Genomic DNA, 23,770 nt, shown 5'->3' on the forward strand with positions numbered 1-23,770 from the left:
TTGGTGGGTGATGTCAGGAATTGTGTGGGCTGCCTGAGGGGTATCAGTTGAGGTTAGAGGGGCTGGTGGGTGGTGTCAGGACTGGAGGGGGCTGCCTGGGGGGTATTGGCGGAGGTGAGGGGGGCTGGTGGGGGTTATCAGCACTTGAGGAAGCTGCCTGGGGGTTAGCGGCAGAGATGAAGGGGGCTGGTGGGTGGTGTCAGGACTTGAGGGTGCTGCCTTGGGGGTAGTGGTGGAGGTGGGGGGGGGTTGATGGGTTGTGTCAGGACTTGATGAGGCTTCCTGAGGTGGTGGAGGTGGGGGGTGGACGGTGGTCTGTGGACTTGAGGGGGCTGCCTGGGGTGGTGGCAAAGGTGAGGGGGTTGGTGGGTGATGTCAGGACTTGTGGGGGCTGCCTGAGGGGTAGCAGTTGAGGTTAGAGGGGGTGGTGGGTGGTGTCAGGACTTGAGGGGCTTCCACGACTTAGGGATATCTGCCAGAAATGTGTGTGCCTTGGGAGTAGGGAGGATGTTGTCTGCAGTTTTGCAGGGGTGCATCTGTTACTTATGGGGGACCTTGCACAGTTTCACAGGGGTGCAGCCATTCCTTATGGGGGACCTCAAGCAGTTTTGCAGGGGTGCAGCTGTTACTTATGGGGAACCTTGCACAGTTTCACTGGGGTCCAGCCGTTGCTTTCGGGGGACCTTGCACAGTTTCACTGGGGTCCAGCCGTTGTTTATGGGGGATTTTGCACAGTTTTGCAGGGGTGAAGCCGTTACTTATGGGGGACCACATGCAGTGTCACTGGGGTGTTGGATGGTGTGTTATAGGTGGACACAAAGGTTTGTGCAAAGGTTGGTCTCTGGCAATAGTTTTGGTTTTCATGGGGGCGTTTCGTGGGCATGCCTCGCGCAGCTCGGATTTCTTTGCAGGTCGTGTTGCTTTGTGCTTCTGATTCCATGAGTACATGGTACGTGCAAAGGAACTTTTGCGCACAGTACACGCAGAGTACTTTGTAGGGTCTATGTGCTTATTCTATAAATTGGGCCCATAGGCGCTTCCAGAAGCTAGAACATACATTTATTCACATTAAATTACAAATGTGGCAAGAATTTACCAACTAATAATAGCATGATGAACTGAATGACAATTATGACAACTGCAATAACATTAATGATATTAGTGATGGCTGATATATAGTCATTTTATTAACATATTTAACACATTGCACATATTGAAAAATACATTTGAAAAAAAATATTCTTGAAAGTAAATTGAGTAAATAAAAACAAAGGATTGATAGCATGTGTAGTTTTCACATGCGTTGTGTCAGAAAGGATAAGAAGGCTGGCGAACAAGGGACACACAAGCAAGGTAACAGCAAAAGAGATTGAGGAGGGGGAGTGGGTGGAGTTGGTAAAAATCAGGGGTGTGATTAATGGAGGGATACCCTCATATAATTGATATAGAATCTTGTGAGATGTAGGCAGTAGTGGAAGTGAAGGCAGAGGGCATTGAAAGATAGACAAGGAATAGGGGAAAACACGTGTTGTACGTTCACAAATTGCCTCCACATGGGCCACTTTTTGGTCCATGCATTTGATTCTGTTCTGGAAGTGCTCCTTTAAATTCAATGGTCCACTAAACGGGCAGGGGTGCAACCTCACTGCTTCTGTGGCTCATTGTGGCTCTCTCAGACACCTGCAGAGCTTCCCTTGCAATATTTGGGGACTATCCTTCCGGCTCCAAGTCTGAGGGTGATCACTGTACCTGCCCTATTGTCCAATGCCTCGAAGGAGGAGGGGGGACAAAGGTACCATTACGCCAATTCCCATTTTCCCAAAGATCCATAGCAAAATCGGGAGATCAGAGTGTAGGGGAATCCCGAGGCCCCCTTCTGGCCGAGAAGGTCATGCTTTCTCACCCACCTCAGACTGGCCGTGGCTCCTCCCATTCTTTTTCCTAGGGCGCTGTCCCTGGTGAGGATCCCTCCTCCTTGGATGCAAAGCAGCAACTGGCGCTGGTCAGCATGCGTGGTCCTTGAAAGGGAGGCACTTGCCAGGCAAGGCCTTTTGGGAGGGGTGTCATCTTCCATCCAGTGGGGTAGGAGGCAGTCAAAGCGAACATCGTATGATAAGCACTGGGGAGGGAGGGCCTTCACGGTCTAGTCTCTGTAAAGGGGGGTCCTTCCATTGCAGTATGGCATTCCAGACCTCTCCAATTCTTACAGGACGGATTTTATGCTGCAAGAATTCTGTCATCTCTCAGGTCACAGGGGGCAGCCTTTAGAGCAGTTGGGCAGCCCTTGGTTGAGTAAGAGTAGGACATGTTTGTGATAGCCAACATTCTTAAGGGATTCACAATTGAATGTCCTTGAGTGCGGCCACTGGTCCCAACCTGAGACTTACCCCTGGTACGTACGTCATTACAGCATCCTCATATGAACCATTGGTGAAGCGCTGATCAGCTTTCTCTTGCTTAAAGTGGTGTTTCTGTGGCCACTGTGTGTGCCAGGAGAACTGTCGAGCCGCGAGTGCATTTGTGTGTGGCTTCGTTGTTCAGGATTATTCCAGAGGCAGTGATGTAGCAGTGTCAGCCTCGTCCTTCCACATGGCACAGGAAACCGTTTTCCCAGGTCTGCCCGGTCAGGCAAAGGAGACGGTGAATTGGATGTCACCAGTGCTTTGCTGCTACATGTGGAGAGGTCAGCGTCCCTTCTAAAGTCACGGTGTTTGTTTGTGATTTATGGGGCAGCTGGGAGAGTGCATACATCGCCTGTCATCCTGCGGTTCAACAAAGGGATTTCCTTGGCTTGTGCACTGGCAGAGGTGTCATTACCAGTAGGGATCCAGGGATGATCGACCTTGAGGGATGGCTACCTCATGCTCAGAAGCAAGATGGGCCCCTCGAAATTATATCTGTAGGGCAGGAAAGTGGTCCTCACTGTCCACTTTCATGTTGCACTTAATGCTGCACCTATCAGGATATGAACACCAACCCTTTGCACAGTCTGCGCTCTGAGCAGCTCTGCAAGCTTCAGTCGATGTGTATGGTGGTTTACAAATAAAACTCACCACTTGGTGTGCAGTGCATTATGGTTTTTGTGGTCTCTTGTCAGATCAATCAATTGTTGGTATGCTTCAGTATTGCAAGTACTGTTGATTAGTAAAAGGGACATAGGGGTAGTGCTTTCATCACTTATTGGTACTCTTGATTACCTCGAGTCCGACTCTCCTTCATCACAGTATTTATGCCCACAGCTGCACCCATGTGAGAGCATCGATCGAGAGCAGTTGGTATGTTATAGAAAGAGCTGCTTCCCCAAATGGGTTTTATATCCTGGTGCAGGGCGTGGTCAACAAAAAGAAAAGGGAATGGGGAAACCCGGAAGCTACAATGCGTCCTCAGAAGTGTAAGTACTGTGACGAGGGAGAAGATCACTAGGGGTGATAAAGATTACTGGTAAGTCATTCATGCATTAATAAGTAAGAAAGTAAGAAGATGTCAGGGATGAATGGAACTTCTCGTCCGCCACTTTATTAGCTCTGTCACCCCAAATATGAGGAGCCAAAGATGATTTTTTTTCTAAATTAAGTTAAATGAATTGCCATGCGAAGAATATCTATCGTGTGTGATATTAGAATTAGTATCCGTTTACAAAGCTGTCAATCATTGGATTCTTCTTAGACCAAAGATCACTGAAGATAAAAAGAAAAAAGTTAAATGAAATGACATATTTTGACTTATCACATTTTCATGCTGTGAAAACCCCAAACGTGTGGTCATTCACTCACTCTCACTCTGCAGCTTCCCGTGCAGATCCTATTGATAAACGCCATGTACATGTATCAAGTTGTTAAAACAAAATCAAAATATCGAGGCTGAGTACCCCAAAAGGAAATACACCAAACTCGGGTTACAAAGGAACATACAAAGGTCTTTTATTTTATACTGAACAGTTTTCCAAGAAAAATAACAGATAGCTATCGGCCCTCAGTACAACACAACAAACTCCAGCTTGGCTCAGTGTGCTTAGTGAGAGACGCTGTACATTAGAATTCGTTGCTCTTTTATACCATTTGCGAACATGATGTCCAACCCTACTTCGGGTTAATATTCCTCTAATACATTACTGATTTAGGGTTCATGCCGAGTTCACACATCTACATGCAACAAGTTTGCCTTTAATACATACGTCAACAAGCCTACACGGTAATAGTGTATTTTAGGATTTCTCATAAAGGTCTTCTCATACATTAATACAATGTAGTTAAACAAGTGTTCTTAGTTCAGTATTTGGATACATTGTTCTTCATATGCTCGCGGATTAGTTTCATTGGCACGAGTAATCCTTTACACACAGGTCAGCGAAGGACAAGGTCTCAGTTCACGACCCCAACAAGTGGCCTGCAGGCAGGTTACATATTAGTTACACACAGAGGTCAAGACGGCCATGTTGTATTTCGGAATGACATCGTCCACCATTTTAACTCACAGGGTGACTTTACAGAGAGAACCTAACATGGCGATTGACCTAAAATGGCGGCTGACATTGATTCTGAGGTCAGGACCTTGCAACATGGATTTTCTTCGCAAGTGGCTTATAAGCAGCTTGGCGTAGGCCAATATACACATATTTGTTGCAATAGGAGGTCCAATATAATTTCTCGTTTCACAAAGTGATATTATCGTTAGAAGAAAACATCGTTGGAGGAAGCAATATTTTTACTGACCCATTATCCAGTACTTTCCCCACATATTCTAGTTCTAGAGTTTACATAATCGCATCAGTTCAAAAATCGGTTGGGAAGGGTGTTTAGTGGGTGAAAAACATATTGTTTACCCAAAAATGTTTTCCCTTCATCTCCACTCCTAAATTTGCTGAATGAAGCACCATGCATGCCCCTTCCCCTCCACTCCTGATTGTCCTAATGAAGAGCCATGCATGTCCCTTCAGCTTCCCTCCTGATCCTCCTAATGAAGCACCACACATTTCTCTTTGCCTTCACTCCTTATCCTCTTAATGAAGCACCACGCATTTCTCTTCACATCCACTTCTAATCCTCTTAATGAAGCACCATGCATGTCCCTTCACCTCCACTCCTAATCCTCTAAATGAAGCACCACCTGTTTCCCTTCATCGCCACTCCTGATCATCTTAATGAAGCACCATGCATTTATCTTCACCTCCAACCAAATTCTCTTAATGAAGCACCACGTGTGTCCCTTCACCTCCACTCCTGATCCTCTTGAAGAAGTACCATACATCTCCCTTCACCCACACTCCTGGTCCTTTTAATGAAGCACCATACATTCTCCTCACCTCCACTCTTAATCCTCTTCATGAAGCACCACACATGTCCCCTCACCTCCACGCCTGATCCTCTTAATGAGGCACCACACATGTCCCTTCACCCCCTCCCCTGATCCTCTTAATGAAGCACCATGCATGTCCCCTCACCTCCACGCCTGATCCGCTTAATGAAGTGCTGTGCATCTCCTTCCAGCCCCCCACTACTTTGCTTTTCAGGCTCCGAAGGGCAGCAGTGTGACATTTTTCTCAGATTCCCCTTCCTTTACTCCTAAACTAGCAAAAAGTACCCGTACCCGCATGGGTTCTGTAGACAGACATGATAACTCTGTCATCAATTGTTGAAAATCAGTGATCCTGTAGGTCACTGTTCCAAGTCACCTATCGCTTGAAGTGAGCTGCACTGAGAATGGGTGCAGGTTTCTGGCTGACATACCCCAGAGCAGAAGTGGAGGAGAGGTAAGAGGTGGCGTGATCCAGCATAATGGGACCTTCTGTGCACTTTCCCCACCTGTCGCCCCACCCTGGTATGGTGCAGTGCAGTGCTGTGCAAATATCCCAGAAACGGTGTGTTCTAGTGCCTTGAAAGGTTGAAAGACGGTTTTCAAGGTCCCATACCTTTGAGATTTGTTCCTCGCGTCGAGACGCTTTAAATGAGCTATGCCTGGTCTTTCTGCGACCACATCGATGTTTCGGCGATTTCAGGCAACCGGCTCATGTGTGAAGTGCCTGAAATCTGGGGAAAGGTGTGGTACGCCCAAATGTCATGTAGCCAGTCATGTCCGAAGGGCCCTAACAGGTAACTATGCAACATTTGGTGCAGATTGGTGGAATGGTGTGGAATTGTATAAGGAACAAACTAACTGATCTTCTGTTTTATATTAAGAAAGATAGAGATATGTGGTTGTCACATCAAATGCCATAACAGCAGATGGAACAGAAAGGGAAGTGGATGGGACGGGGGTTGCTGTTACTTCCGTTTTCCATGGCTACCGATCCTCTACCGAACTAAGGCGGGACATCTCTTACTTTGTATTATCAGTAAATCCTGTTTACAATGTCAGGAGGCTGTTATTGGCAGTGTGTTTGCTATGGCCTACACAATGCCTTCCTGGGATGGTAGTATGTATTGCTATTTTGAATGGTGACATCAATATCCAGATGAAATAGCAATGAGAATAAGGTTTATTTGACCGTGCAAAGCAGCTGAGCTAGACTATTGTAAACGGAGGCATTGAATCAACCTCGCCATCCCAGATCACCATTTAGGAATGTACCTCGGGGAGAGGTTCTCCGAGCAGATTGACATTGTAGTCATCCTGTGCAGTGTATGTAAATAATGTCCATGGGAATAATATTGCGGCTAAAGGATCACCTGTCATGTTTATGGACACCAAGAGACTGGAACATGGATTATGGACTTCAGACCTTTTGGGGGAAATGGTCTTTCGAAATACTAATGACTTCTATTGAATGTTTGGTTCTGTAAGAAAACTTGGTTTTTTTGTGAACAGTTTCTATACTGACCACAAGATGGAGCTAATGTACTGGATCATGTGAAGGAACCGAAAATAAACTCATGCGTCTAGCACTCATGTTTCTTCAGTATAATTAGCACTATTTCATTGACTAAGGCAGTCGAATATGATTGTTTTATTTATTTTACTTTTAATAAATATATAGAATATATCCCTTTCCTTGGCTAAGTCCGTTGTCTGTGAGCTGGTAAGATAGCTCAGCGGGTTGAGCACTCACTGCTGGGATCGGAACGTGATCTGCAGGTTGCAGGTTTGAATCCCAGCAAGGCCAACTCAGCCTTTCATCCTTCTGAGGTCGATAAATGAGTACCAATTTCGGTTGGGTGATATTGAATGTAAATATGTGCTCTGTAAAGTGCTTTGGATTAAGCCGCTATATAAATAACACATCATTATCATTATGACTTTAAACTGATTCCTTCATGTGTTTTAGGTTTCTTGCTCTATTTGTATTATGGAAGTTATTTTGTATAAGATCATTGGTTTCATTCGCTATGGGACTGAAGATGCTCTTTGTCACATACTTGATTCATCAGCCAGCAGTGTTTTGAAACTGTGTAAATGAAAATAATAATGCATACGCCTTTTAACGTTTATTGTGGATCCCCCTGCTGCTTCTAAGCTCTGTAATGATATGTGTTATGACACATGGCTGCCTGCAGTACCTGTGTAAAAGCCTGCAAATAATGTCCTTGTTACAGGTCACGTGTGACATCACTAGTGCCCTGCAATCAGAAAATGACATCACTACTGCTCTGTACGCAGTTGTTACGCTTCAGTTGTGATGCTGCAATGACCGCTGCTTGAGCCCACACAGAGCAGGCAGAACTCAAGCTCTCACTGCAGCACTTAAGCAAAGCTGTGAAATGCTTTTCAAATTTCTTTCTTGTAAAATAGTATTCTATGGCAATGTACAGCCATTAACTGATTTTTTTTTAAACTGTTTATGGTAATATGTTCATTGTATGCACTGATTGACCTGAGAGCAAAACATTTGCATGCAATTGCTTACATTTGCATGCTATTGCTTACATCTGCATGATATTCCGTACATCTGCATGCTATTGCTTATTTGAAAGCTCCAAGAGAAACACATTTCAGTAAACTGGTCACATTATTTTTGTGCAGCACATTATCCGATGCATATGACCAGTGTTGTATTAATCCAAACAGATTCAGCACTGAATATATGTATCAGTAACTGGAAGATTTCTTGCATTACATTAAGCAAGATGTCAGGCATCAAAGGGGATGGCAGTGCAGGGCAGTGCAGTCTCAGGAGGATAGCTCAGGGGCAATGTGCTTGTCTTGGAAGCAAGACGACACAGAGCACCACGGGTTCGATCCCCGGGTCCACGCTTAGAAACCTCTGGCTGAAATGGATGGTGCAAGTCACCCGTGACCTTGTAAAGCAGGTTAGCCTTTGGCATTCTTCCTCTGTTTAGTCACAGAACTCCTCAGTGACTTGCAATATCCTCATAACGTACACTGGGGGGCGCTTTATCCCCTATAGTGTTGCATAACTCAACAGTCCTAAGTTTAAGAAGCTCTGAGGGATACATGGCTGAGTCGTCGCTGGCGACCTTGATTATAATATATAATAGTGACTGCCACATGGTAGACATGTCTAAGGGGGCGATCTTAAGAAACCTTGCCCAAAACACGTCTGTCGTGGTCTGTTTCCTGATGACGCTTTGTAATGCATTAACTAGTATTTGCTAATGGAGGCTCCCTATCTTTTTGAAGTTCTTTGCGTTCTTGTTGGAAGATTTCTATTTAGCCCTTACAGACTCTGCCCTACTGCCTGTCCTTCATATTTCTGTAGGTAGTGTAATTGGAGTGCCTTGTTTGCAGGTCGTGTTGCACATCCTTAGTTACTAGCCATTCAGAGCAAACATAGCCCCGCCTTCATGCGATGAAGCATCTCTTTGGGCTGGTCGGACGTGTCCAGTCATCGGTAGTCATTCAGGTGGATGTTCCCAGTGCTGGCGATTGGGCCGGCTCTCGGCGGATCCGAGATCCGGCACCAGATGTGTAGCCGGATCTCGGGATCCGGTCAGAGTCAGCCGGCCAAGCCCATGAACCTCACTGGAACATTAAAAAAAAAATGCGCCCGCGACGGCAGCATTGCCTTGTACCGCCGGCTTTGCCACTGGTGTGTAATGCAAAATGCTCGATACGTGTAGAACTGAATTTGTACATGTGGCGAGAATTGTGCAATACACACCAGTGCCAGAGCTGGCAGTAAGGCAATGCAGCCGTCGCGGGTGTTTTTAAAAAAAAAAAATTAAAAGTATTCCAGCATTGTTGGATGCAAAAACAGTTATGAACCAAATTCACAGAAGCGTTTTATAATGTCAAAACCCCAGTGTGAATTAGGCCCAAAGATTCATTTTATCGGATGTCCACTACCATTCCCGCCCCCTCTAGACCACGCCCCCTCGGGCACGGCACCCCCCACACTCCTCCCCTACCCTCCCCTTGTGGGATCCCCACCCCATTTTTTCCATTTCCACCACTGGATGTACCCTGTTTTGTTTGAAAGCCAGAGAATGATTTTGTGCGCCCCTGTTAATGTCCGTGGGGGTTCTAGCTGCTTGACAGTCTTCAGGTGATCGTTGATGGAGCTGGAACTAGAGGTGGTGCCTGCTTGGCTGCAGCTGGTACCCCGTCTCCGTGCCCTGATGTGATGCTGCATGGACATGTATGCAGGCAGCATCATGAGGAAGGCATGCAGCAGAGGCTCCTGTGCATGTCTCTATGTGACATTCTTTCAGCTTATGTTATGGTTGCTGGTGACGTCAAAGTATGGAAGTCATTTAGGGGTCCCCAGGGTAGAAACTGCTGCCTTGGCAATGCCTTTAGTACGATTGGCACTGCTGTTGCGATCCTTAGCATAATGACATTGACCCATATATCATAAAGTGATTGTAATAATGACCTTTGGTTTTGACCTTTTCTCTGTGTGGCCTTCATTAAACATATGTCAGTCCTGATTCGCTAACTGTCTGCATTTGTTGCAAGTAACTGGTTCATGTAACAGTGCCTTGATGCCCCTGGGTTAAGAGCACTTTACCAATGGAAACATAAATAAATAAAAATAAAGATCTGGCTCCGCTAATGGAAGAGAATACTGCTTACTTCTTTGCATATTGTTGCAGAGCTAAAGATAAAATAGCAGGAAATGTGGTCTACTTGGTGTATTGGTGACTTTGAATAAAGGGCCAGATTCTCAAAACGGAACACAAATGATAAACGTACCGAGGATGCACCTTTAAGTTTTGGCTATAAGTTAGCACTTTAGCTCCACCTATAAGTCAAAACGTGTACAGCTAGGCAGAGCTGGCATATGGGGAGGGGCACAATGTTTGTAGATGTTGTTTTGATATTTACCCACCCAATGACTGCCCATAGCCCTGATAATCCCAATGGCCAATACCACCCACTTCCTACCTTCCCCACCCAAAACACACCTTCATGGGATCTCTTTGAGCTAATTTTATTCAGCCTTAAAATCAAGGAAGCTGTCTTCTGAGACCTAATGGATTAAATGGTGCTTTAAATGTCCAACTTGTGTAATAAAAATGTCTTATCCAGGCCTGCCTTTAGTTACTTGATGTATAAGCAGTAAGCATGTCCTTCACTAAAGTTGTGTTAAAAACGAGCATTAGCAAAACCAAATGTGTTGGCTTGTGCTTAGGTGTTAGATAGGCATTTGCCAGGCACTGCTACCATATGCCCATGCACTGCACCATTTTCAAGCTGCTCCCATTAATAGCCCGTTAGTACCATTAAGGCAATTTCTGGCAAATATCTTTCCCATATCTACACAAAAACCAAACCTGTTGGCATTGCCAATGCTTGTTCCCTATGAATTAATTTAAAAAAGCTGCAGGTCACTTTATTCTCAAGGTGATCTGCACATTTCGGCTGGACTGGGCAGCACCGCAAAAAAATACTCTGTTCATCCCCCTTCCATTCTTTAGTGTGGGGCGCATGCTTCCGACACTAATATATTATAGGCTCCCAGCCCCCACTGTGAACGATGAAATGCTGTAGAAACTGCTGCAAGAAAGAAACATGCTCCTCTACCTTGCTTGGTGATAGAAATTCGAGTGGTGAGTAGCAGTTCTGACTGCATGAAAGGTTCAGAAATGATCTTCTCATTCATCGCAACTTCCCCTGCACTTGGTCCAATCAGGCATAGGAGAAGGTCTTTGATATTTGCACACTTCAAAGTGCCTTCCATTTGCGGATTCAGAATGCACATTGAAATGCACAGAAATGCTCCGAAGAGTATTTTCTTTAACCGCACAAAGGTAAATGACCTAATGCGATTCAGTTCAGTATGCCGCCTACAAGCTGAATTATTTCCCCCTAATATGCACTATCGTCACACGCCAAAACCCATTCACCCAAACCCACCCCCTTCACCTGTTCCTCCTCCACACCCTATCTATTCAAGGCCTTCTTTGGCCTTCTTGACTACAAGGCCATTTGTGTTAAATCTGCCACTACCCAGGGGACATGGCTCGGCCATAGCATAGGGATGTTTGGGGCAAATTAGCCTTCGTTTGACATAACATGATGGACACACCTGAGCATGTGAGGCTGCAATACATATATTGACTATACCTAACATATCAGAAATGATCCTGCATAAAATGGCAGTGCTTGACATATGTTTTTCCTGGCAGAGGGATGGCTATACATGTTGAAGAAGAGTTAACATAGAATGATATGGCACTACCTGAGCATATGAGACTGCACATATTGGCAGTGCCTGGGCAGGTCAAGCTACATGTAGCATATAATGTCTATATGACTTTACCCGACATGGGATGGAAGTAATTGGCCCTATGAGGCTGTAATGGATATGAAAGCACTGCTACCCCTGACATATCATGACTGCACCCTTGCAATAGTGATGCGGCACCGTACTTAATTATGCGGTGGGAAAATGAAATAGCTATTTTATTAGGCTTACCCTTGTAGATATGTATTCTTACATTTATGATATCACTGTGGCCTAAGGTCATAAGATAGATGTAATTTCCAGGGATCTCACCAGGGCCAGGATCATGGGTGACACTTCATATGATGTCAACAGGTGTTTAATGTCACTTCTGGGACACCTGGCACTTTTAATGTTAAGCGTTAATAAATGATTGCATCAAGGACCGCGTTGCCAAAGGTCTGTTCATGAGTAAAGAGGTGCCCAGCTACAGCTTTTTGGCACACGCGTTGGAAAATGGCCTCTTGCTGGCACCATAAAAGCCCCTGAAAGGGCAGCACTTGGAAGTATAATCATGTCTATATGCCATAGAAGGTCGCTTTGAGTGCTTGCTTTCTATTGATGAGACTTCCATGACATTTACAGTGAATACTTGTCCCCTTTGTTTCCAGATACTTGATCAAGTTTTTAGCTAAATTGACAGAGTACCAGGATGCGAACAAAATGACGCCTAGCAACATGGCCATCGTGTTGGGGCCCAACCTGCTCTGGCCTCAAGCAGAGGGGTAAGTCTGAGAAGGGATGGGGGCAGATGGACGGAGCAGAATGTATGTGATAACTCATGAAGGTATTAGTGGGATAAGCAAGGCCGTGTCCTTCTTTTAATGATCAGAGGGCAAAGTCCTTCCTTAAAGACCCAAGTGGCCATGGTTATTCTGGCACTGGGGAGCACACTTTCAGTAATTCCAGGAAAGTCCTGGTCGGACAGAGCCTCTGAAAGCTGCTGGGGTCGGGGGCATGGCACTTAATCAGCATCGGTTGTGCATATATAGTGTAGTGCACCTCTAAAAGCATTTTAGCAGTGGGTGCAGATGGTATTCTTATGGGTATCGCCAGAAAATAGCAAAAAATAATGCTGAATGCGTGTTTAGTGCACATTCGGCTGAGACGAGAATCCTGAATCCCATCATACCGAACAAGGGGAACGGGCATTGCTGGGGTGTCCCCGCTGCCTTTATATGGTACAATGGGTTCAGGGGCTGCAGGGGTGTCCCCCGCTTCCAATGGAAGGGTTGCAGAGCCGGCGTTCAATAAAATTCAGAAATAAAAGGCAAAAAAAGGACAGGTGAGATTAGGCTCAGCGTGGAGTGAAGGGAAGAAAGCGGAACAAAAGCTAAGTAGGGAGCGTCGGGTAGTGGGAAATTGGTACACTGTCATCTAAGTGATCATTGCGCACCACCATTTTCGGATTCAACATTTTCATATTTGAAAAAACGAGGGCGCACAGTGATCGCGTAGATCCGTCTCATGTACATAGGAATTTGTCCAATCTGCGGAAAATGAACAAGCAGAACTACTCTAATCCTCAGGAAAGGAAACCAGTTAAATCAATTGCCAGATTTTTCCTCCACCCAAAGAGATGCGTCCATCCATCTTCAGATTCGCAGACGAGGTCCTGCGTGGTGGCTTGGGATACCATGCCTTAAGTTCACTCATGCCGTCTTTCTGCCATGCTAATTTAGACTGCGACCCGCATGGCTTGCTGGTCTTTTTGCAATCAGATGAAAAATTATCCTAGCGTTTCGCACACCTGGAATTTGTCCATAAAATTGTATTTGTCTTCATGAATGATAGACATGGCATTTCCAACAGAAACACCCGATAATCGCCTGCAGTTGAGGTCAGAGCAGCTCCACAAAGGAGTGCTTTACATTAAGCTGGGCACAATGGATTGCGCCCCAGATGTTGGTAGAGTCAGCATTGATCACAAATTAAAGTCAATACAGAACAACTGAACATCATTGTTTAATACATCTACGTGTTGCATTAATGGCATTCTTTGGAGTTTGTGGAGGGGTGGAGGAGATCTGCTTGGTTGGACTGAAAGTTCACATTTCACCGGTATAGCTAATCGTTAAGGTGTTTATCATAGCAAATGATGTGGGGGGGCTACATATACCAAATGCAGCAGTTTCTCATAACAATGTCTATGTCCTGTTTTAGGAACATCACGGAGATGATGACCACCGTGTCGCTGCAGATTGTTGGAATCATCGAGCCGATTATCCAGCATGCAGACTGGTTTTTCCCGGGAGGTACTGGCCAATCTGTATTTTGCCCGAGCTCAGTAGATAATGCCTGGCTGTTTGAATAAGAATATGCGCGCGAGGAGCTTCCACGGCTCTGCGCTAGCGCCAGAGAAGGGACTGGATTTCCTTTCCAAGCAGAAGTGTCAATGGTTGCAACATGTGTAATTTATGGCCATCAAAGGATAAGTGGTGGAAATCAATGTTCTTTTTAAATGTTCCTTGAGTGTATTAGGAAGCATGTATCAGCAAGATCAGGGTTATCTCCCCCTTCCACCATGCTAATCATTTAAATCATGACCATCCATAAGGTAGTTTTAATGACGAAGACCTCCTGCAATGACAACTAGAAAATGGTATGCAGAAGGCAACGCACCTAGGTGTACATTAGAGCGCCCGGTATCGCTGATTCAGTAACCAAGCAGGTGATCGGGTGGTGGGAGATACACGTTATTGACATGCAAGTGGCCACAGATACATAGGAAAGGGTATAGCGTCCTTTCATCGACACCCATTTTTACGACGGGTGTTTTGCCATGGCATTTTTGCTGAAAAACCCTTTTTGCAATTTGTTTGGGGGGGAGGGGCAAGGGCATATAAACGATTGGGGGGGTTGAGAAATAAAAAATAGGTCAATGACAAGGGGTTTGGGGGGCAACACCCACGAAAAGAAAATAATTGTAAACAAAATTTCAAAAGGTTTTTTCGGGAAAAATTACGCAACAAAACATCCGTCGTAAAAACGAGTGTCGATTAAATGACAGAAACTAGGAAACTAGGCACACAGTGGGCCTCAATAACATGTATGATGAGGCACCTTAAAACCTCTGTCACAATGGCATATTTTGGCATTTTGTAAAGAAGAACAGAAAGGCATTTGAGTGAAAAAGGAGATGAGAAACAAAATGGACTCATGTTTACACTTGAATTGAAAACGGTAAAGTGTAACAAGACAAAGGAAGCTGTTACGTGGTTGGTTGCTTTAAGGATGCTTGAAAGAGGATGGTGGACAGGGATGGTCAGGCGGAAGTAAGGTAGTGGGTGATTCTTTAGAATAAGGATGCATTTCCTTGCCTACAGTAAGGGGAGGTATTTGTATTTTGCAGGTGTATTATTGTGGAGCACATGGTGATCAGACAAGAAACACATGCACAGGTCAAAATTGTAGCCACAGGAACTCTGCAAAAAAAAGACGATTAGTGTGTTATCTGCAGGGAGGTGATAGAAAACCCAAAAGAAAGGATGAGTAGAGGGTGAAGAGTACTCAGCTGAGGAAACAACCTTTGGGGTCTCCCACCAGGTTCAGGGTTGTAATCAATAATGTTGTTCAGGGAAGGGAAGCATTACATGTGAAAGATGTCCATGAGGGTGTAGACTAGTAACAGAATTGGGGATGTGGTTCAGGGCCATTTCTGTGTAGTGTTGGCTGCAGATCATATACAAAGTATACAACTGTTATTTGTCTACAGTGGGACGATACGCTGTGGGGGGGAACTTTGTGCTCTACAGGTACACACGTTATTTTATGCTGAAGCCAGATTGAAGGGGTCACTGAGTCCATCCAAGACATTGTTGATCCTGTTTAAAACCTCACGCTCCAGGTTTTTAGGGTAGTGAGGGAAAGGTTGAACAGGTTGGGACTTAGCCGGATTGTTAGGGTCAGCATAGGGGTTCTTAAGGATAGGCCCTTGAGGATATGTTGAACAATGGCTACCGTGGGGAAAAGGGTGAGAATACGGATACTGAAGAGTTGTTTGAAGAGAAGTGAGAAATTGGAGCAGGTGTTATGTTTGATATCTTTAATGGTTTGTGGAGAAAATGTGTCAGTACAGTAGTTTTAATGACGAAGACCTCCTGCAATGACAACTAGAAAATGGTATGCAGAAGGCAACGCACCTAGGTGTACATTAGAGCGCCCGGTATCGCTGATTCAGTAACCAAGCAGGTGATCGGGTGGTAGGAGATACACGTTATTGACATGCAAGTGGCCGCAGATACATAGGAAAGGGTATAGCGTCCTTTCATCGACACCCATTTTTACGACGGGTGTTTTGCCATGGCATTTTTGCTGAAAAACCCTTTTTGCAATTTGTTTGGGGGGGGGAGGGGCAAGGGCATATAAACGATTGTGGGGGTTGAGAAATAAAAAATAGGTCAATGACAAGGGGTTTGGGGGGCAACACCCACGAAAAGAAAATAATTGTAAACAAAATTTCAAAAGGTTTTTTCGGGAAAAATTACGCAACAAAACATCCGTCGTAAAAACGAGTGTCGATTAAATGACAGAAACTAGGAAACTAGGCACACAGTGGGCCTCAATAACATGTATGATGAGGCACCTTAAAACCTCTGTCACAATGGCATATTTTGGCATTTTGTAAAGAAGAACAGAAAGGCATTTGAGTGAAAAAGGAGATGAGAAACAAAATGGACTCATGTTTACACTTGAATTGAAAACGGTAAAGTGTAACAAGACAAAGGAAGCTGTTACGTGGTTGGTTGCTTTAAGGATGCTTGAAAGAGGATGGTGGACAGGGATGGTCAGGCGGAAGTAAGGTAGTGGGTGATTCTTTAGAATAAGGATGCATTTCCTTGCCTACAGTAAGGGGAGGTATTTGTATTTTGCAGGTGTATTATTGTGGAGCACATGGTGATCAGACAAGAAACACATGCACAGGTCAAAATTGTAGCCACAGGAACTCTGCAAGTGGGTGATGACGAGAGGGTTCAGGGGCACAATGTGGCAGGATAGCGTGGGAGCCCTTTCATTGTAGAGGAGATGATCCTTGGGGGCCATCTTGAATGCAGGAATGTTAGTGGCGTTTATGATTTCAGGGCATAGGGAGCTTTGAGGTTGGGGCACAGGGTGGGCGAAGCAGCGACATTGAGAGGATGCAAAGTGTTGGTGGAGGATGGGGAAACTTAGAATGGTGCTAGAACAGAGCATTCCAGGTAGGGAGCCGCTGGTGATAGGAGGAGCCAGACACAGGTGAGTTAGCCCCTGGAGAGATTTGAAGAGGAGTGATAGGCATTTGCGGAGGAAGAGGCTGTGCATGGAGAGGTAGCCACTGAGAAAGTGGTGTGCATACAGCAGAAATTACAAAGTTAGGAAATGTGTTAAGGGGTGCAAAGGAGTGGAGGGGAAGACCCAGGCATAGGCTTCAGCAATAGAGTGGAGAGGAGAATTTCAGTGAATTGTCAGGTCAGCAGGTTTATCATAGTAGCGGTGGGAGTAGAGGTGATTAATTCGTTGACATTTGGATCGCTGTCAAAGAACACCCTAAAATTGTGAGACTTGGGGAAAGCAGAGAGAAGATCGGGGGACGGGGGAGGATTTGGCCGAGAGGAAGTGGTGTGTAGCATTCAGGGCAAGGAGATTGATGTCATCCATTTTAAAGAAGTTGAGCATAAAATGCAAAGTGCCACCTAGTTGCTGATAGGTGAGTGACAGGCTCAGATCCTTGAGGAGAGGTTTGGGGTTAAGACAGGAAAAAAAAAGACGATTAGTGTGTTATCTGCAGGGAGGTGATAGAAAACCCAAAAGAAAGGATGAGTAGAGGGTGAAGAGTACTCAGCTGAGGAAACAACCTTTGGGGTCTCCCACCAGGTTCAGGGTTGTAATCAATAATGTTGTTCAGGGAAGGGAAGCATTACATGTGAAAGATGTCCATGAGGGTGTAGACTAGTAACAGAATTGGGGATGTGGTTCAGGGCCATTTCTGTGTAGTGTTGGCTGCAGATCATATACAAAGTATACAACTGTTATTTGTCTACAGTGGGACGATACGCTGTGGGGGGGAACTTTGTGCTCTACAGGTACACACGTTATTTTATGCTGAAGCCAGATTGAAGGGGTCACTGAGTCCATCCAAGACATTGTTGATCCTGTTTAAAACCTCACGCTCCAGGTTTTTAGGGTAGTGAGGGAAAGGTTGAACAGGTTGGTACTTAGCCGGATTGTTAGGGTCAGCATAGGGGTTCTTAAGGATAGGCCCTTGAGGATATGTTGAACAATGGTTACCGTGGGGAAAAGGGTGACAATACGGATACTGAAGAGTTGTTTGAAGAGAAGTGAGAAATTGGAGCAGGTGTTATGTTTGATATCTTTAATGGTTTGTGGAGAAAATGTGTCAGTCAACGCAGATGCTTGGTTGGCTGCCTGAAGAATGTGAACCTGCTCCACAGGTGAGGTTGGGTGGAAGGCAAAGGCATGATACAATATAGGTAACAGGGAGAGAGGTGAAGGATGGAGAAGTAGAGCATGAGAGGAGGGAAAGAGAGTGCCATATAGATTTAGGGTGAACGAGAACTAGAGGGCACAGCCATTAGCATACAGGAAGGAAAGAATTGACTGGTGTGCTACGGGGCTGATGTTGCTTTAAAGATAATGGCACGTTCGCAGGGGTGAGTGGGGAGGGAGAGAATGAGGTTGGTGAAGTAGCTAGATTTAATGGAATCCAGAGCCTTAGAGAGTGGCAAGAGGGCATAGTGGGGAGCCAGATGTGCACCAGTGGCACAACATGGTTGGCTTAAAATGGTGAATGTCTGTAGTGATCCTGGTCTGAGGAGAGGGCTCGTGGGGGTAAAGGTGCCAGCTGGGCAGGGGTTCTTGAAAGGTGAGCTGAGGAGCATATTAAGGTTGTTGAAGCTCTATTAATTGGAAGTGGCCTGAGGTGGAGATAAGGCCAGGAGGGAGGATTCCGATTCTCCTCAGAGTGGAAGGGAGCCTGGGAGCCAGGATTATATTTGTGTTTGGTAATTGAATAAATGGAGATAGGGGAGTAGAAGTGGAGCAAGGACAGGTGGGCTAGTAGAATGATGAGCTCAATTGTGTTTCAGTGAGTGTGAGTATTGGGTTGTGGAGGTAGGCCGGAGAGTGCTCACAAATAAGAGTATTGAGCTTAGGTTGGTGGGTTTAAATGCATCCCATGAGAGCAAAATGGGCAGTAGTGGAAAGTGGCACAAGTGGTACAGGTAAGTTGAGGGTTTGTAGATCAGGGGGATTTGTGAGTTGGGTGGGTGCAATTAGTTGAGTGACAATGTGTACAGAGGCGCATGGGAGAATGCCAGCTGGCAGAAGGGAGGCTTTGTTGCTTTGGTGAGAGTGTGATGAATTGGAGTAAGGATGCATGTGAGGAAAGCAGACAGACATGACATATGTCAGCCCAGATGTCCCTGCTTTCGTCTATTAGAGTTAAATATTCATTCTCTTCATCTTCAGTCGCTTAACGCCGCTCTGCATCTGGAGTCCTCCCTTAGCCATCTCCGTGATGTCCTGCTCCTTGACTTAAGGCTTCAGATCTTTCATTCATTCTCTTCACTGACGGTGGTAGTGTCACTACCCTTCCTTATCAGTCTCATCTGCTCATTTACCTGCACCCTACACTTTTCTCTCCTTTCATCGGTGTACTTCTATAACCAACACTGCTCTTTGCAGGGGACCGCACAGCCCCGCTTGTGTCCTGACCCTTGTCCCATCACACATGAATCCCTTCCACACCTGATGTTGATCTTGTGCTCCCATCACGTTGTCCCTTCTTGCAGACCTTAACTCTGGCTGAGTCATCTCCTCTTTCCGTGCTCCTTTGTTTTATGGAACAAGGATTGGGCTCAGGAGCAGCAGCAGGCGCCATGCTTTACAAGTCCCAAGAATTACCAAACAAAACATGTCCAGGTGTCTAACTCTTTGGAACGTTCTGCAACTCCTTTAAAAGAGATTGAGAATTGCACAGTCAGTTTCGTGACATTCTCCATGTTCCTCATGGCATTGAAAACTGAAACCATATTATTTTTCTTTTCCCGGAGCAGAGATAGAATTCAACGTGTCTGGAAATTATGGGAGCCCAGTTCATATCAACCATAATGCCAACTACAGCTCCATGCCCTCCCCGGATATGGACCACTCGGACAGGAAACTTCACGACCAAGCTAGACGGCCTCTCAGCGTTGCGACAGACAACATGATGCTGGAGTTCTACAGAAAGGATGGGTATGATGCGGCTTACGTTATGCCCACTTTGAAGGGTGGAAATATGCACTCACCTCACCGGTGGTCCATCTGTCCAATTTGGTGTTCGGTGGTGGGGCTTATGTGGGCACGAGCAGTTACTTATGATTGTTTAATCAATGTAGCCACTCCTTTAGTTAAGGTTGGTCACCGATCCATTCCTGGTTTCTTACCATCCCTGCCTCTCCCTCAGCAATGTTACCCACGCTTCTTCTTTTACATAAAGCCGTTTTCTTTCCTTTCTTGAATGTTTTAAATATTCCCACCCTTCCTTTTTCTTCCACCTCACCCTAAGCAAACTCTGCAAGTCTGTTTTTTGTAAATTAGAAACCTCTCTGCAGTCAGTCTGTTTGCCAGCTTCGTGCACGCACCAGTATATAGTGGAGCAGAGGGGTTTCAATTTGGGATCCTACAAGTAAAATAGTCTACGACAGAAATAAACTTAGTTGGTTTGAAGTAGATGCAGAGTCCATATTAAGTGTCTTTCCTTCGAGCTTTGGCTTCTTCAGCTTTCCTTACCATATACCTACTCTTGCCGAACCCTATGGCTTTTCATGCTTTTGCTCTAAATGTTCTTTGTCATTTCAACGAAATAAATAGCTTGTGGTAATTGACTTCATGGAAAGCACTTCGAATTTTTACTCAGAGTTTTTTTTGTATGGGGGTTCCCCCCAATCATCCCTCCCTGCCACCTTTTTACCCCTTAACCTACAAATACGTATATAAATTCGAAGTAATTGGAAGTTTTTTCCACAAAGTAAATTACCACAAAGTAATTGACTTTGTGAAAACAACGGGAGGCCGCTACAAACACTCGGGGCTGGGAGGCATGACCAATTGCAAGACACATATATAACATCTCTCCCACACTGTGCTGAAGAGGGTGTGTATGAAGGTTCTGAACCCATCACCCATCTTCTGGTCCTTTGCTATGCTTTATGAATCCTTGGCCCGCAGCTGTCTTCCATTAGGTAACCATATGCATATGCCTAAAGGCTCCCAGAGAGGGTCTTTTCCACCCAATTGCAAAAGACACACTTCACCCCAGGCCACTTTTTGTACATGGGCTAGTAAGAAAGGCGAGGCCCCAGATCTGTCACTGTTTATGTTCTACCAGATATGAAGTAGACAGCATTGATTTGTGGACTTTCCACACACACACACATCTTGTATATCCTTGACTTATGATCACTGCTCCCCTTCTCCCCAGATGCCTGTGGCATAAACCCCCTTCCCTGCATTTGTGCCCTGTGTTGGAGTTGGGGTGCAGCTAGGGAACCCAATTTCAACAAAACTAAATTAGCTGGGTGTCAGAGGGGTTGCATGTTGCCATTAGCGAAATTTCATGAACAGTAATACAGTCTTTTAGGACAGGCCATTCAAACCGTTTATGCCACATTCCAAAGTAACTTGAATCAGCATTTTGATAATTGCCCAAATGCTCACAGAGATCATGCTTTTCCTGGGCAGTTAATTAAAAAGGGTCAAATTGAAGCTGGGATGTCAAAATGTCTTCCCTTGGGTATCGAAGCACTTTCACAAGGGACACTTGCCGGCATATGAAATGTTGCTCTTTGGTGTCTTTCAACTGGTAATTAAACCTTAAGGAGAATGCCACTTCTGAGGCCACAGCCTCAGCACAGGGGTTCATACCTTTGTCTGCTGTGCGGGTATTATTTGCAGGAGTGGGCAATGGCCTTCTGAGGAGGGGGTTATGCTCACGGCTTAATAATATGGAATACCTGCTGATTAGGCCAACGGACGTAAGCTGCCGGGTATTAGATTTTAGAAACTGATCCCTTCTTTATAATTGCCTTACGTGAAGCCATGCGGCCAAACCGGAGCCTAGAATGTTGTCCCATGAGGCCAAGGTGTAAGCCTCATCATAGTTCACAACTCAACATATAGTATGTTTTACCACTGGTTTGTCCATTGAGGCCTTTTGAGGAAACCTGCCTTACCATCTACTGAGGGTTATAAAGTACTTTGTCCCTTTGGCTGGCCAATATATGCAGGCTGGCTTACTCTCATATCAGCCCATCCATGCCTTTAGATATTGCACCTTTGTTGCCCAATCCATGGCTTGGATACAACTGGCTTAGAATCTATTGGGTACATCTCCTCTTTGGGATGCAACCTAATGTATCCCTTTTGGGGGCCAATATACTGTCTTTATTAAACCTTCTGAGTCCATACAGTGCTTTAAAAAAAAAAAAACTGCCCTTTCCCTGATAACCCCCAGCCATACACTGTGATAGAGCCAGATATGTTCCGCTCTTTGGACAGCTACGCGTCAAATTTCCAGGTCATGGTTAGAAGGGGGCCGTCATATTGGCACTGATTTTTGGGATATGCTCATTATGAGTATTGAAGTCCATTTATGCAGATGGGCAAACATTTAAATTAGCCACATCAGATAAGGCTATATCATACACTGTATGTTGCATTCATAATTCTTGAATAGCCTAAAAAGGTCTTTTCCACGTGTTGCAACTGTTACTTCTCTAAAACGTGCTTACAGTGCTTTCAACATATTCATTTAATATATGGATAAAAATTCTTCATGGCTTACGAAATATGTATTCTTCAACGGTGGGTGCCTTCCATTTCAATGGCAACTATCCTTGCCAATTGTTGTAATGCTAAGCAAAACCAACTGCTCACAGTTGTCACCTTTTCCTAGAATGCGGCCATAAAGGGTGTCCTTATTTGTTTGCAGAAAGGCACTGGGCCTCATTACAACCTTGCTGGTATCCTGGCGGTATACCTGCCAGGATACCGGCAAAGGCTGTTACCATTTCTGGTGCTCAGTCCGGCGGCATTGCCGCCAAATTATGAGTGCCAGAGGGACCGAGTAAATCCCCATTCATGGAGTCCCATAGGGGATTTGCCGTGATTACCGGCACCGCCAATGTTGGGCTTTGTTTGACAGTAGGGCACCTGGCTGGGCACCTGCCTTACCTCCAGCTGTTAGCTGTTAGCTGGAGGTAAGCCAAGGTGCCCCACCGGCAAACCCATAGTTGGGTGGTCCGGTAAATGGCCGGTATCCACGAATACCAGCATTCTTTTAACAGACCGCTAGACTTGGAATGAGGCCCAGTGTTTTGACAATAGCAAAATGTTGGCTTTTCCTTCAAATGCTCTGTATAAATGTATGGTGATTAAGAGATACCTTATATTATAAATGCCATATCATATCATACCTCCTCTTCTTCCAGAGCAGTAAAAAAAATACTCATTTTTTTGACAAAATGATAACATTCCTCTCCCACAACTGTAAATAGTCCAGAATTACTAAGAGGCATATGGCTCACCGGTCTTATTCAAATGTCTCTAATGGGTACAATAGCTAATAGTGGGAGAAGCTTTAAGGTAGAAGAGTTTTAGGTGTTTCCACTGTGAAAGGTGATAGAGCCAGTACCAAACCGTCTGGGTTTCTTCTTTTCAATATGCGTCTTGAATGTGAGATTGCGGGAGGTGATTAATCGTAATGACTGAGTTTGTGCTGAATCAATACAGCTTCTTATCAAGGAGCTAGTCTGGGTTATGAATTTGGTTATGTTGGGGTTCATCCTGGGGTAGTCACTTGAGGTCCATGCTTGGGGGTGGGTAGGGCAGTCTATTAGTGAGTGGATGACCTTTATGCTGGTTTCTTTCACATAGTTAATTACACTGTTGTCCCTCAACATGTGATCATTTTTCTTTTTTGTATTTGCTGTATGCATACAACTTCGCTCATTTGAGCATTGAATGCTTAAAACACACATCTCTTAACACACTCATTGTTAATAGTTGATCAAGTTTGATGTACTGGCTCTTTCTTTCCCAATATACTTTCTGCATTATTTATTTAATGGCACTGCACATGTTGCATATTACATACCTATATGCTCG

The 23,770-nt window shown here is 45.0% G+C and overlaps 1 protein-coding gene across 6 annotated transcripts in view; it reads left to right on the forward strand.

Annotated features, from left to right (window-relative positions):
- ARHGAP44 (Rho GTPase activating protein 44) overlaps positions 1-23,770 on the forward strand; it is an 819,716-nt gene that overhangs the window by 666,891 nt on the left and 129,055 nt on the right. For all 6 annotated transcript variants that reach the window (XM_069654562.1, XM_069654566.1, XM_069654567.1 and 3 more), the window contains 3 exons: positions 12,235-12,348; positions 13,787-13,878; positions 19,678-19,858. In XM_069654562.1, coding sequence (XP_069510663.1) covers positions 12,235-12,348; positions 13,787-13,878; positions 19,678-19,858 — 387 coding nt within the window. The remainder of the gene's footprint in view (positions 1-12,234; positions 12,349-13,786; positions 13,879-19,677; positions 19,859-23,770) is intronic.

This window comes from Ambystoma mexicanum, chromosome 3q (assembly GCF_040938575.1).
Source record: "Ambystoma mexicanum isolate Mex_15411 chromosome 3q, UKY_AmexF1_1, whole genome shotgun sequence".
In the NCBI taxonomy this organism is placed as follows: Eukaryota; Metazoa; Chordata; class Amphibia; order Caudata; family Ambystomatidae; genus Ambystoma; species Ambystoma mexicanum.